The sequence below is a fragment of the Sorex araneus genome, chromosome X (assembly GCF_027595985.1).
Source record: "Sorex araneus isolate mSorAra2 chromosome X, mSorAra2.pri, whole genome shotgun sequence".
NCBI lineage: Eukaryota > Metazoa > Chordata > Mammalia > Eulipotyphla > Soricidae > Sorex > Sorex araneus.
Genome location: NC_073313.1, coordinates 105,428,752 through 105,444,533, shown reverse-complemented (window position 1 = coordinate 105,444,533; position 15,782 = coordinate 105,428,752). Strand labels below are relative to the sequence as shown.

The window sequence follows — 15,782 nt, the reverse complement described above, 5'->3', positions numbered from 1 at the left end:
TGCAAGAGTCCTAAGTCTTTGGGGCCCCTGATGGACACTGGAAAATATACCCCAAAGCATATTTAGTACAGTATTCTATCTGTCATGTTTTCAGTGTTTAAAAATACTAAAGGGGAATATCAAAAGGTATGTTTGTTTTTGCTTTATTATTATTGATGTAACATGGTTTATAATAGCACTAATGTTAATGCTTTTTCTGTACATCATTACTGCATCTTCACTGCTACCAATATGCCACAGATCCTCCACTAACATTTCTATATCACTTCCAGTCTGCCGCATCACTCCCCATCCCAACGCTCTCCCCAGTTATGTAAACTCAATTCTATTGTCAGAGTCTAGCAATTTGTATTCAATATATATATTATATCCCTTCACTTTGTATCTTTATATGCCACATATTAGTGATTGTCCAGTACTTGTCATTCTCACTCTGACTTATTTTGCTTAACATGACACCCGCCAATTCCATCCAAGTTGTAGTAAATGGCAAGATTTCATATTTTCTTAACACCATAGTAGTTTTGCATTGTGTATGAGCACCACAGTTTCTTTATTCATTCATGTAGTTAGATTCTTGGCTTATTTCAAGATCTTAGTTATTGTAAAGAGTGCTGCTATAAATGTAGGCATGCATATATCCTTTCTAATTAATGTTTGCATTTTCTTGAGAAAAAGGCCAAGGAATGGAATTTCTGGATGATATGGAAGTTCTATTTTTAATTTTTGAGCAGACTTCATACTGTTTTCCATAGACAATGAATCAGATAAAAGTCCCACCAACAATGAAAAAGGGATCCTTTTGACATCATTCCCTCCAACACTGGTTATTTCTGGACATATTTTGCCATAGGACATTTTCACTGGTGTGGAATGATATCTCATCTCACTTTGATTTGCATTTTCCTGAGAATAGTTGATGATGATCCCTTTTTCATATGCCTTTTGGCCATCATTGTCTTCTTTGTTTTTGAAAAATATTTTTAATTAAAGAACTGTGATTTACAGAGTTATTGATAATTGAGTTTTTGGAATACAGTATGTCTTATTTGAGGGAGTGGTCATTCAGCTAACCTCCCCATTTTTAATAGGATTGTTTGATTTTTTGTTGTTGTTTCTGTTTTTTTTTTTGTGACTGCTTCATAAATCTAGGATCTATGTCTTATATGCCTTATATGCCTCAAAGGGCATGTTATATAGTCTTTTCTCAGAATGTTTCACAGATTTCTGTGAAATTTCAGACAGTCAGTAAAAGGACAACAAAGTGAAGATGGGAAGCATTTATGAAAATAGACTTTTTCTACCTGCTACGGTGCTGTGCGCTCTGAGTGGCAATGCTGATTACTAATGCTTTTCCTTTTTCTGCCAAGAAAACTCAGTTCCTACTGGGATTTGTTCTAAATGATAGACTATTGTGTCTTGTGCACCCACTGGGGTTAATTCTCTATCTCAGTAAACCTTAAAATGTCATCCTGAACTCGCAGGCTTAATTGTTACAGATACTTTATAACTGAAACATTCAAAATCCCCAGGCTGTTCCCTCTTGCTATCATAATTGATACTGGAGGAATATTCTCAGGCTTTTTGGAATTTGCCTGTGCCACATTATGCAACATTGAAAAGGAAGGGGATAAAAGAAAGAGAGAAGGGTGAGGAGCACACACTGAAGAAGAAGCGGGAGAGAGCTAGTGACAAAATGAGGGAGAAAGTAAGAGCTTTGTGTATAGGTTTATGCGTGTGGCTTTCTTTGGAGTACTGCAAGTCAGATGCTGCGACAGGGCCCCTGGATCTGCCAGTGAAGATGAACTCTAGCTCATTATCCAGATCGTGGTTTTCTGCATTCTACTCGTGGTGGACCCCTGAGGTAGTCATTTCTGCTGTTTACAGAAAGCGTGTGGTTGGACATTTGGACATGAGTTTTAAAATGTCACGATGCTCTCCAGTGTTCTATTCTTTTGCTATTTTGAAACTCTGATAAATGTCTTGGCATCAGCTGGGGGAAGAGGACAGTATTATCCAGCCTGAATAGCTAATCTACTAAGAAGTACAAGGTTGAAGGATATTATGCACATGAATCTTATTAAATGTGCTTATAAAATATGTTCTGTCCAAATAAGCTTAATAACCCCTCAAATAACCTTTTCTGATCCAAGTCTGGAACTTTGGCATGCTTCAGAGATCTCTAAGCCAAGATTAGTGAAATGATGACAGTGTTCTTTGTGCATGGGAAAATGAGAGGTAGTGATGTGATGTCCTTTATTGATTCATTCCATTACTTCTGTCCATCTTAGGGGCAGCCAGGCCCAATTGGAATTCAAGGCCCAACAGGTCCTCAAGGATTCACTGGCCCTAATGGTTTATCAGGATTGAAAGGGGAAAAGGGTTCCCCAGGCCCTCTGGGACCATATGGACCAAAAGGAGATAAGGTGAGAGCACTATTGACTTTTCTTTAATGCATAGACCATAAGTGGGAAGGAGAAAAATGCTAAATCTAAGTTCTGTTTATTTACTGAAACAATGCTATTTCTAAATATTGTCATGCCAGGTTACCTACTTTAATAAGAGACTAGGTGATTTGCTGCTCTTAGATTAGCCCATTTCTGCAAAGAGTCCTATGTCAAACAAGCGATAAAGTGAATGCATTAGCTACTTGCTAGAAAAGTATACTTGCTGTGTTGGGAAGTCATGTGAATCTAAACTCAGCATGTGTTAGAAGTCCAACCAGCTGGGCAAAAGGGATTAGGAATCCAAGCAAAAAGGCTGGGACGTAAGGGGTCAGAATGTTTGAAAACAATCGTCGTTGAAAATATAAGGAAAGAGATGCAAGAGATTTTGATCACGTTGGGGTTGGCTAACTAGATTTAGAAGCAGTTTATGTTCCCTGGGGATTTGGTGGGATTGGGGTTGGCCACACCCAGTGATGGCCACACCCTGACCTACTTTTGACTCTGTGCTCAGAAGTGACCTCTTGTGGTCAATAGAGAACAGTGCAGTGCCAGGGACCATCCAAAGTCTAAGGACCAAGATCAGCCCATTGAGTTCTTTCCCTGAATAATCCACCTTCTCCTCACTCCATTGGTTGATATGAAATTTAATCTTTTTAGAGTCAAGAGGGTTGGGTACCTCCTGATTCCTGAGATCTGATGTGTTTGTCTTGTTTGATTAATTCAGTGAGCTGAGAGAGAATTATTACCACTACACAATGATAAGCAGGCACTGCACCTGGATTCTAGGTCCATTTGCATAGAAAACCTTATGTGTAGGATCAGAGTAAAAAGGGAATTTTATTGGTTAGGCCATATAAGGCTTTTCTGAGTTTCCCAAATGTAAAGGCAGCATGTCTTATTGAACATTCATTTTAGGCCTATGCCACATTGCCCAAGAAAAGAAATGGTCTTGGAATAGACTAGTCCAAAGCACAAGTTAGAGGTAATTGATCTCTTATAAATGCAATAAACAGCAAAGTGGATACAATGGGGAGAGAGAAGTACAAAAATCTTAACAACTCAGATCCATAAAAATGTATGCACAAACACTGCATCTAACGATAATCGAATGAACTGTCTCTTACATTCATCTGTCTACTTGCATTTTTAGGGTCCCATTGGAATTCCTGGCTTTCTTGGCATTGACGGGATCCCAGTGAGTATTTTTACAAAGACATTTTCATTTATAATTTTATTGTAGCTTAGGTAACATGGCTACAATAATGTTAACATTTATGGTATTGATGTACAATATTAGTGGACCTTCACCACCACCAAACAACCCAAAACATTTCACCACTGTCCACAGAGACCTTTGCAGTATCACCTTCTAGGTTCTGTTTAGCAGCTTTAACACTTAGGTTTTAACAACAACATTCTTCAATGCAAGTATGTGCAAGGCCAAGATATGTATGTGATAAAATTTGAAGGGCAGTGTCATACACAGTTTCCCTTAGATTCAGATATAATAGCACTAAGTCAGACAGTTAGGAAGTATATGGATGTGGCATAAAAATCATTAATATCTTATTGGGCAGGAGTTACTCCAGATCAGAAAGCCAAAAATAACCCCTGAACACTGCTGGGTATTGCCCTCTCCCCAAAAATTAGTAGCAGGTAATAAGTACATAACTAAAATATTAATTTCATACAAAAATATGTTTGTGTATACCACAGGTGTCGAAAGCTGGAAAATTATTGACTTGAGAAAAACTATTGCCAAAGCCCCATCTTAGTGTATTCGTGTACCCAAAGGAGATGAAGTTGTAGCATCTTGTTCATACCTTTGGTTCCAGCTTGATTCATTAAAGCATTCATTTGTGGGGCTGGAGCGATAGCACAGCAGGTGGGGCGTTTGCCTTGCATGTGGCCGACCCGGGTTCTAATCCCAGCATCCCATATGGTCCCCTGAGCACCGACAGGGGTAATTCCTGAGTCAAGAGCCAGGAGTAACCCCTGTGCATCGCCGGGTGTGACCCAAAAACCAAAAAAAAAAAGCATTCACTTGTTTGAGAGAGGAGCACTGAGCTGTCACCAGTATATGCATGAGTATAAAGGAGAGATAGAAGAACATGGGTGCTAGGGCTCAAAAATAGAGAAAGAGCCAGAGCCTGACAGAATATTTTACTTCTTTGCAGTACACCTTGTTGGAACATCTGAGAATCCTAGAACTGACTGATTTTTTTCCTCTTTGAACAGGGTCACCCTGGACAGCCAGGACCCAGAGGCCCACCAGGCCTGGATGGTTCTAATGGAACTAAAGGAGCAGTTGGATTCCCAGGTACTCATGGCTATCCCGGACTTATTGGATCTGTGGTATGTTATATTTATTTATTTATTTATTTTAGCATGCTCTTTTTATGCCTTATTTTCAATGAGGCGTTGTCTGACTCTGAGTATACCATGTTTCTGCTTCTTTGATGATCTCATTAAGCATCAATGGGGCAACCAGCAGCTCCTTGTCCAAGACAAGAGGGCATGAGTCCCTGCTGGCAGCATCACAGCATAAAGTCTAAAGAACACCAGTGGCAAGGGAATTTACGCATTATATGACTTAGAGCTTGTCTATAATGTTGACTTTAGAGTTTTCAGGATTGCTTTAAAAGTGTGAGTAAAGTGTATGCTTGGCCTATTTGACATCCTCTCATGCCAGACAATCCTGCCTTAAAAGACTTACCTGGGACCATGAAAGCACAAAGAGAGGCAAATTAAATGAAAGGCAGTGAACCAAAGGGCTTAGCAAATTCAGTCTATACACATGATTCTTAATCAGGGGTAATTCTGGCCCCCAAGAGCCATTTGGCTATTATTGACATATTTGATTATCACAACTTGGGGTGTATTACTATGTCAATAGTGAGAAACAATGTTACACTGACATCTTTTTGCCCTCTTTGTGCTCCCCCCCATATGATAACCCTCGGTCTTGGGATTGACAAAACATTTATTGGATCCTGGTGTTATCACTTTTAATTCCTTTCCCTCAAAGAGGGCTCAAATATTCAGCTCAACGGGATCCCTACCAGATACCTTGCCCTTTGCAGACTGCTTTTATAGGTATGCAGAAAAAGAAAATTAAGACATTCTTAACTGCATTGGAAACAATTTAAGTTAATACAAAGAGACTGATGTGGCATGTTTACCTATAAATCACACTATCTTTATATAACTTCATACCCATAACATTGGTTTGGCTGGAAGAACAGCAGTATCGCCTTCAGAGACCAAATTATAGTTGTGGTGTATATGTGTGTATATGAAACAGACAAAACACAAGCCCCAGATTTTCATGAAGAACCTTGGTATCTAAGGATCAAACCAATTTGCTTCAGGGAGGGAGAAAAAAAGATGTTACTAACAGAATGAGCTGTACAAAGGCCTTCAAGTATTGCCATGGCAACGAGAAAGAAGAACAAATCACTTTTGTGCTGAAGAATAGAACAGAGTAAGGAAATGCTGCCCCCCAGAGGGAGAAGAGAAATCTTGGGGTAATGAACATCCCCTGTCAAGCAGAGAAGAGTAAACCTAATCCTGTCTTTAAGCCTCCCCTTAAGCTAAATTTTGAAAAAAATGGATACGTATTTTACTAAGCTGGAATTTACTAATTCTACTGAATCTCAGATAATTCTTTGGCTTTTTGTGTAAGAGTAATGGCCACAAGAATAAGGGGAAACAGAGAGTGCTAATAGAAACTATTTTCGTTTCGAAGACTACATTTTTATTATACCTGTGATCTGTAAGCTGAAGGAATCCCTTGTTCAATCAATGCTTCAGTTCCCAAAGCTTAACTCTATCCCCAGTACTAATACTGATTCCCTTTTAGGAATACGGGCATTGATATTCCTCCAGAGAACATCATCCAGCAGATAATAACAGGCAGCTGCCTTTGAAATAGTAAAAAGTCTGGTTGACATGAGGCTAGGGTATGCTTTAATCTCTTTTCCATGAGAACAATGGCTTCTTTGGTTTTAAATTTGAAGTTGTATGGTAGAAGAACAAGATGAAGATAAGTCTGTTGGTGTTTTTAGACCCCATGGGTTCTCCAACTAGCCCATATGATCCACGGCTTGTATCTTGTTTTTACATTTTTAAAAGGCTTTGAGGGAAAACAATGAATAAGGAAATCAAACTACATATGGCCTGTGACGCCTATATCAAGTGTACTGACTTCTATTCTCGACATAGGACTTATAAGTCCTTCAAAGGACTTCAAAGGGGTAGAGCATGTAGATTACTGGTTTGTGAGTGTCAAGTATGTTATATGAAGATATTCTGAGCGGTGGTCTAAATATATCCAAATTCCCCCAATTTCTAATCCTTTTAAAGTTTGGGGGTAAGGGAACAGACATAAAGCTTTGAGACACAGCACTGTATAGGGAATGTACTTTGTCCCTTAGCACAATCCGCTCGGCAACAGAGTGAGATAACTTACTGTCCCATCTTCTATCTTATCAGTTCATGCTGTTAACAATGCTCTGCATGTGTGCATTTCTTCACAAGCATTTATCTTTTTTAATATTTGTACTGACTTTTTATTTTTTATTTTATTTTTTAAAATTATTTTTTTAATTTTCAATGAATCACCATGATGTACAGTTACAGACTTACAAACTTTTATGATTACGTTCCAGTCATACAATGATCGAGTACCCATCCCTCCAATGTTCCCAGTATCCCTCCTACCACCCCCCAGCTCCTCCCCCCCCCCCCGCCTCTGTGGCAGGCACATTCTCTTTTACTCTCTCCTTTTGGGTGTTATGGTTTGCAATACAGTATACTGACATTTTAACTTTAATATTTTTCTTTCCAAAATTTTCTTTTGATAAAACACCATGAATTACAAAGTTATCATAGTTATAATTCACGAGGCTATATCAAAAGAAAATTTTAACATACGTTGTTCCATCATCAACCCTGCCACCAGTGTCAACTGCCCTCCATCAGTGTTTCTAGCTTCTCTCTCCTAACCATGCCCCACCAGCACCCCGGCCACACTCTGTCATCTTGACAGGCATCTTTGAAATCGGGTTATTAAAATTTGAGCCTCATGATTTCAGTGTTATTGACTCTGTGGTTTGACTATCTAGCTCAATCATTTCCTGACACTACCCATGATTCTGAGTGCCCATAACACCTGCCCCGATTGCTTCTCCTCTATCTCTTCTCCCCTTTCTCTTCACTCTCTTTCTCTCTTTCTCCTACCTAAACTGAGGTCAAGGGTTATCTAGCCATTACCCCTTTTATTTTTTTAAATTTTTATTAGTGAATATATATATGTATATATATACATATATATGTATATAAGACCCCACCAAGCTACTGAGAGTTTCCTGCCTGCTTGGGCAGAGCTTGGCAAGCTACCTGTGGCATATTTGATATGCCAAAAGTAGGAAAGATAGGTCTCATTCCCCTGACCCTGAAAGAGCTTCCAATCATTGGGAAAGACGAGTAAGGAGAGGCTGCTAAAATCTCAGGGCTGGGAGGAATAAAGAAGTTACTGGTGCCCACTCGAGTAAATTGACAAACAACGGGATGGCAGTGACAGTGATACAGTGATGTTAGTGAATCACCATGAGGTACAGTTACAGACTTACAAACTTTCGTGCTTGCATTTCAATCATAAAATGTTCAAGTGCCCATCCATTCACCAGTGCCCATTTTCCACCACCAATGGTCCTAGCATCCCTCCCACCACCCCTACCGCATCCTCCCCCCACCTCACCCCACCTCACCCTTTTGCTCTCTCTCCTTTTGGGTGTTGTGATTTGCAGTAGAGGTACTAAGTGGCCATCATTTTCGGCCTATAGTCAACTTTCAGCCCACAGCTTCCAACCCGAACGGGCCCTCCTGGCACCCTTTACTTGGTGGTCCTTTCTCTACCTGAGCTGCATTTTCCCTCAGCATGCTCCACAGCTTAGAAGCATTCCCCCCTTTGTAAACATGGATAGTATCATGCTAAGTGAAATGAGTCAGAAAGAGAGGGACAGACATAGAGGGACTGCACTCATTTGTGGAGTGTAGGGTAGCATCACAGGAGGCTGACACCCAAGGACAGTAGATACAAGGGCCAAGAGGATTGCCCCACAGCTGGAAAACTGCTTCATGAGCAGAGTGGAGAAGGCAGATGGAATAGACAAGGGATCACTAAGAAAATGATGGCTGGAGGAACCAGTTGGGATGGGAGATGCATGCCGAAAGTAGAAAATGGACCAAACATGATGACCTCTCAGTGTCTGTGTTGCAAGCTATAATGCCCAAAAGTAGAGAGAGTATAGAATGTTGTCTGCAATAGAGACAGGGGAGGGTGGTAAAGGGGGTTATACTCAGATATTGGTGGTGGGGAATATGCACTGGTGGAGGGATGGGTGTTTGATCATTGTGAGATTGTAAACCAAACATGAAAGCTTGTAACTATCTCATGGTAATTCAATAAAATTTCTAAAAATTTTTAAAAAGCAGCATTCCCCCTTTAAACCATTGCATTTTCTCATCCAGTTCACAAGTATATCTTATCCTTTCCCCCCCAGGGGCTTTCTGGTAATAAAGGAGCTAAAGGCGAACCTGCCCTTTCCAGGAGTAATTCCAAAGGAATGAAGGTAAGAGTCTCTACGACAGTTAAATCAGCTAGAAACTGAGTTCCCTGGGATAGGGCCCTTGCTCCAATAAGAACATTTTCAGAATGAGCATCTGTGTGTCTGTTTAAGGAGACCAAGCTGGATTTAAAACAGATCCAGAGCTTTTTTAGGTGAAAACATTGACAGAAATGTTTGCAACCACATTGTCAAAGACATTTGCTCTGTAGTAACTAAACCAAAATTACTAAACGAGCATATCCGCAAATAATAAGCTCGCATGTATATTCTCTTCTTTAACAAATTGAGCCACTTTCTGGAGAGAGATATCTTTTTTCTACTCTAGAATCCTTAATGGCTACATCCTTGGTTTGATGTCTTTCTTGTCTCTGCTCATCTACCTGCCAGTGTTTTGACCCATTTCTCTCTGCCCCTACCCCATCATCCTGTCTCAGCCCCTAGATATATACAAAATGTGCTTATCAACTCTAAAGACAAGTAAAAACTTTTATTTCTTCTATAATTAACAAGAACAATCAAGATTCTTGAAACTGTACTGTTGGTATATGCTGTTTCATATCCAATGGACCCTTAGCGAACTCTGGCGGGTCCTATTCTAATGCAGAGTAAAAATGAACCCATCATCATTGCCCCAGCTCTGACAGGATTCTGAGCACAACATCTGTGGAGAACATGCACCAAACTAACTCAGCTGAAGATAACACCATTCTATATTTTATCCACCTCTCTCCACTCTTCTATCTGCACCTGGAATACAGGAAATTATTTTGAAAGTTAGTAATAGGAATGAGAGTCTGATAACTAAAGAAAGTAAAGAGTTCATGCTCTTGGCTACAGATACCATGGCAGAAAATAGAATATCAGACTGGAAAGGATTTCGTGCTTGTCAAATTCGTGTTGCTCATTATACAGATAGAAAAACAGGTATACTGAGTCTATGTGACATGCTCAGTATCATCCAGCCAATCTACTGAAGAGCTTAAACTCAGGCAATGGTCTTTCATGCTTTTCAAAACTGATTTTGGGTCATAAGCTAAGTGGAGTAAGACTAGCAGGTGTCAAATTACGGCCATTGTCAGAGTAGCAAATATTGATTAAATGGCTTACCAGATGTCTAAGAGACCCCAGACCCAGTGGAATAAAGCAATTTTTACAAGATGGTTATATTACAGATTCACACAGTGACTTAAGATGCTGCAAAAGAATTAAAACGTAATCAGAGCCTGTATGCTCTGTTGATTCTCCCTTCAAAATTCTGATTTACATTGTATACATATGGGCACAGTATCTCTGGGGATGAAGGCACACACAGGAAGTTAGATTTGCCTCCAAAAAGAACAGGAAAAACACTAGCCTGCTGAAGCTACCTCCTAATTGACAAATTCCTAGCAAAGGTGAAGATTAATTAAGTCAAGTAAAGTATGAAATCCTGCTCAACCAAAACAATATTTGCCTCCTAGTGTACAGATTTATCTCTAAGAAAGAAAAGTGATTGGTTGACTGTTCAATTCATGCATTATTCAAAACAAAATCAAACTTTAACAAAAGAAAACTCAGCTTCAGCAATGAAACTTAGGTCAGTTTATCTATGAACTAACATGGACTTAATTTATTAATATTTTTTTGTGTAACAGGGTAATCCTGGGCTGCCTGGACTAAAAGGAAACTACGTAAGCTGTCATTTACATATTGATCTTTCATTGTGTAATTAATAATTATAGTTGGTGTGTTTTTTACTTTTTCATGGTGTTCAAAGGTCTCTGTAAAGTTTCCCAAGGATAATTCAGACAGTTGTGGTAGAATGGGTTCCCCTATTGACATTTTCCAGTTGAGAAAGTCCTGAGAGGATGTACTGTCCACCTCAACTTTCACAGCAGGCAAGCTTTAAGATCTTTAAGCCAGTGACCTACGTACTCCCTAGGATATATTAGAAAAGAATTTGCCTTTCATTCAGCATTTACTAAGTGTTTTCTGTGAGTTCAGAGCACTGTGAGTAAAACAAAAGAAGGAAAACCTCTTCTTTAAAAGGTATTCCATGTAGAAATTCCTTTCAATGACTCTTTGGACAATAGTGAGTCCATGAAAGGCCCTAAGTTGGCATTAATGAGAGCTTTATTTCCCCTTGAGTTTTACACTGTCATTACTTTCCTTTGAAGTAACTTAAGTAAAGTCTCTTCTTTCTTCATTTTTCCTTTATTTGAGGATGGAGAGCTTCTTCCTTCTTCCTTTACTTTCCTCTATCATCACAACATATATCAAGTGCCTCCTTTCAGCAAAGTGCTGTGAGTGACCCCTGAGATAATGCAAATGAGGATCTCAACCACTACCCACTTCCCACATGTATAAAATAAGTAGAAATGTGGTGTAAAAATTGCACAGGCAGACATTCCTTTCTTAATTTTTTTATATTTGTTTTTTCTTTGGGGGTCACACCCAGCAGTGCTCAGGGCTTACTCCTAGCTCTGTGTTCTGGGATCTCTCCTGACAGTGCTTACGGAACCATATGGGAAGCCAGAGATCAAACTCAGGTTATCTGCATACAAGGGAGTCACCATTACCTGATGTACGATCACTCTATCCCAGAAAAAAATAATTCTTAAGAAAGAAATATTCTCTTAATGATATATCATGAGAGATTTTATATCTATGATAGAGACATTAGCCCTTGAGACTAGGAAGGGATGACATTTAGGCTGACTGGCAATAGAAATAGGAGGCTTTCTATATAGGATCCACACATCAGACCAATTATACTTGCCCTGCACACTGATGACCAAGTCCAGTTTCTGCCTATCTATGTGGTTCCCAGAGCAAAGAGTCAGAAGTAAACCTTGAGCACCATCAAATGTGGCCTAAAAACAAATAACAAGGCAAGTCCCAATAGTTGTGTGAATAAAGTTGTTATGAATATTCTTGCCCAATTATTTATTATATATATGTGCAATTCTGCTTTTCTGGAGAAACTGTCTTGCCTTTTGATATTGTTTAAAATTTCCATTTCCTGGGCTGGAGCGATAGCACAGTGGGTAAGTCGTCTGCCTTGCATGCAGCCAACCCGGGTTTGATTCCCAGCATCCCATATGGTCCCCTGAGCACCACCAGGAGTAATTCCTGACTGCATGAGCCAGGAGTAACCCCAGTGCATCGCCGGGTGTGACCCAAAAATTAAAAATAAAAATTTCCCTTTCTAGGGTCCACAAGGAGCACCTGGATCTCCAGGATTTAAAGGACCCAAGGGACCACCAGGATTGCATGTAAGACTAATTTAAGGTCTATTTACTGGTCATGTAAATCATATAAATATTTTCTCCAACAGACCAGGGATTGACTGTAAACCTATGTACATGTAGGTACTCCTAGTGGAGAAAGACAGTTTCCAGTTTTGAGGAATTAAAAAGAAATGTGTTCTTGTAATAAAACTATTTGTTATCATTACTGACCACTGTCTTTCAAACCATCTACTCCGTGACTCCCAAGTCTCCGAGTCTAACAACCTAAAATGTAGCAGATACCTAGTACATCTCTTAGCACCTGCCACTTTTCTCACCCATGACCTAACCTGCTGCTTAATCATACCATCCATGCTGAGCACAGAAGCTTCAAAACCCTTCTCAATGCTGTAGCTTAAATAACATTATCATGGGTCACAGAGACAGTACAGCAGGTAGGGCACTTACCTTGCACATAGGCCCAATATCGGACTAGCATGAATAAAATTACTATGGATATTCTTACCCAATTATTTATTATATGTATACAATTCTACTTTTCTGGACAAACTGTCTTGCTTTTTTATATTGGTTAAAACTTGCCTCTTTAGTGTGCACAAGGAGCACCTAGACCATGTGGGATGCTGGTAAGTTCAGTCACCAGCATCCCATATGGTCCTCTGAGTCTAACAGAAGTGAAACCTAAGCACAGAACTAGGAGTTAGCCCTGAGCACAGCTGGGTATGATGCCCAAACTGCCTTTCCCACTTCACACACAAATACACACAAAAAAGCCTCAATACCAATCTTTTGTGATATCAGCAATACCAAACTTACTTGTTCTCACTGGTATAGGAAAACATAGCCTTTAATTTCTGTGGTTTGGGGGAAAGCTCTGTTCTCAGATTATTCTCTCTCTGTACATGAAATAACATCACTGGTTACTTTAGTATAGGTACAGTACTGTTATTGTTTTTAAATTCCTGGTCAATTGGAGGTAATTATGCTTGAAATTTTCACTACCTAAGGAGGAAGGTAATTTTCAGGTCAATTTGGAAGGTCTCAAAGGATGCTTTAAAAATTAACCACAATTAAAAAAGCTATAATCTAGCTGGAAGACTGCTTCATGAGTGGAGAGGAGAAGGCAGATGAAATAGAGAAGGGATCACTAAGAAAATGATGGCTGGAGGAACCAGTTGGGATGGGAGATGCATGTCGAAAGTAGATAATGGACCAAACATGATGACCTCTCAGTGTCTTGCAACCTCTCAGTGTGTTGCAAGCTATAATGGTCAAAAGTAGAGAGCAAGTATGAGGAATATTGTCTGCCTTAGAGGCAGGGGGAGGATGGGAAGGGGGGGTATACCCGGGATACTGGTGGTGGGGAATGTGCACTGGTGGAGGGATGGGTGTTTGATCATTGTGAGATTGTAACCCAAACATGAAAGCTTGTAACTATCTCATGGTGATTCAATAAAATTTTAAAAATTAAAAAAAAGCTATAATCTGCTATACCAAAGCCAGGCTATACCAAGAGAATAGGGGTCTTATCCCCAGTGCTGTTCAACATGCCAGATTTGAAGACTGAAAATAACAAGTGCTTACTATTTTTTTATATTTAAAATAGGGCCCACCAGGCTCACCAGGCCTCCCTGGTCCTGATGTAAGTATATCTTATTTTGGGACATTTGGCTGCTTATTAAATTCTCTATTCTACCCAGAAATTCTGGGTGTTTGTCTATTTCAAAGGCATAATTTACCTTTTTTCTTTTAAAAAATACATTTTAATTGTGATAACTTTAGTTTGCAAAACTATATATGCTTAGGGGTACAATTTCATACCTCTTTTAAACATAACTTCTGATTAATAAAAAAAATACTTTCCAATATAAGTTCCTAAAGCTTGTTTAGTAACTGCCTTTGTTTTTCTTCCTGACATCCCTGTGCCTCAGGGTAATATGGGTTTAGGTTTCCAAGGAGAAAAAGGAGTTAAGGTAAATAAATTCTGTAAAACACAATTTCTATTCCTTATGCTGAAAAAAAAGTCTCTACCTGCAACATGTGCCTGTTTGGATTTTAATTTGGATTTCCCTTTGCTTTGGGAAATGCATTTCCGACCTCAACATGGATCTTCTCCTGGGTTCCCTTGAAGCTGTGTGTGTGCACATGTGAACATGAGATATTGTGGATTTTTTCCTTCAAAGTGTCACATTTTTCCTGCTCTCTCTGTAAAGATATATGTATAAACATGCTCTCTTGAAATAAAATCCCTCTTCCATCCACCCAGGTATTTCCCTGGCATTTTACATATCATAGCACTTTTTTTCCTGTTTCTTCCCTTTTCTCTATTTTCTCTCTTCTTCCTGTTTTTCCTCTCCTCAGACCTCTCTGTCAAAACACACAAACACACACACACACACACACACACACACACACACCCCACTTCTCTTCCTTAATCTCTTACTCGCCAGTCTCTTTTATCCCTTTTATTTTTTTGATTTTCATCTTTCCTTTTCTACAAAATATAGTCATTCAGGGATCTGAAAGGGGAGCCCCCCAGTCTTACCCTTCATCGCTATCTCTTGTGGATTGCACCTGCCTCCTTTGGCAGGAGCAAATGCGGCAGTGTTCTGACACAGACTTGACTACACTACATTTGCCTGTGTTCTTGACAATGATTGAACCAATTTGAGTCAGATCCTCATTGCCAAGAAGTAGACATTCACCTTGCATAAACCCCTTTTTCCCTCTTGCCTAAACACCCTTTCCTGGATACCCATGGCAACCATCAACCTGCAGTTACCATGCATCCATCTGATTTGCTCCCTCTTCAGTGTTGGTACTGAATGCATTAGGTCAGGCTTTCAATATTTTTTAATCCCTTGACACCTTCATAATTGTGTTCCCTCACTAATGCAAAAGTGAGGATGAAGACACCAAAGGAATGGACAGTTTATTTATTTATTATATCCCGAAAAAACTTGCCCTTTGGGAAAATGGTCTGTGTGATTTCTGCTTTGCTTAATGTTCCTTGCCATTGATCTTTCAGGGGGACATTGGCCTCCCTGGCCCTGCAGGACCACCACCATCTACTGGAGAACTGGAATTTATGGGATTTCCCAAAGGAGATAAAGGATCTAAGGTAAAGCTAATCAAACTTTCCCTGTTGATACCAGAGCTTAGTTAATATTAGTGGGAAGAATAGAGGTTCTAGATAATGAATCTGTTTGAAAGTGAAAGCAAAAGCTTTCTTTGTTTTGTCTTTTGTGAAAGGCTATCTTAAAAGTCTGCATTTTTGGTACTTGGCTTTCTGACTATTTACGTGCTATTTTCTCTATTACAGTTTCTAAAAATGTATTTTCAAGATACTGAATAAGATAAAACAAACATCATGCAGTTGAATCTTTACCCTCCTAACTCCCAACCTGCTCAATATTTATGAGGTGACCAAACATAGTGTAAAACATAGTAGCTTTTGAGTTATCCTTTTAAGG

The 15,782-nt window shown here is 39.4% G+C and overlaps 1 protein-coding gene across 1 annotated transcript in view; it reads left to right on the top strand.

The window, feature by feature from the left end:
• Nucleotides 1–1,696: 1,696 nt before the first annotated feature.
• Nucleotides 1,697–15,782, top strand: part of COL4A6 (collagen type IV alpha 6 chain) — a 55,429-nt gene continuing 41,343 nt past the window's right edge. Inside the window, exons 1-10 of the mRNA XM_012932218.2 lie at nt 1,697–1,864; nt 2,292–2,426; nt 3,598–3,642; nt 4,686–4,802; nt 9,014–9,082; nt 10,714–10,749; nt 12,271–12,333; nt 13,916–13,951; nt 14,241–14,282; nt 15,338–15,430. Of these exons, the coding sequence (XP_012787672.2) occupies nt 1,697–1,864; nt 2,292–2,426; nt 3,598–3,642; nt 4,686–4,802; nt 9,014–9,082; nt 10,714–10,749; nt 12,271–12,333; nt 13,916–13,951; nt 14,241–14,282; nt 15,338–15,430 (804 nt within the window). The remainder of the gene's footprint in view (nt 1,865–2,291; nt 2,427–3,597; nt 3,643–4,685; nt 4,803–9,013; nt 9,083–10,713; nt 10,750–12,270; nt 12,334–13,915; nt 13,952–14,240; nt 14,283–15,337; nt 15,431–15,782) is intronic.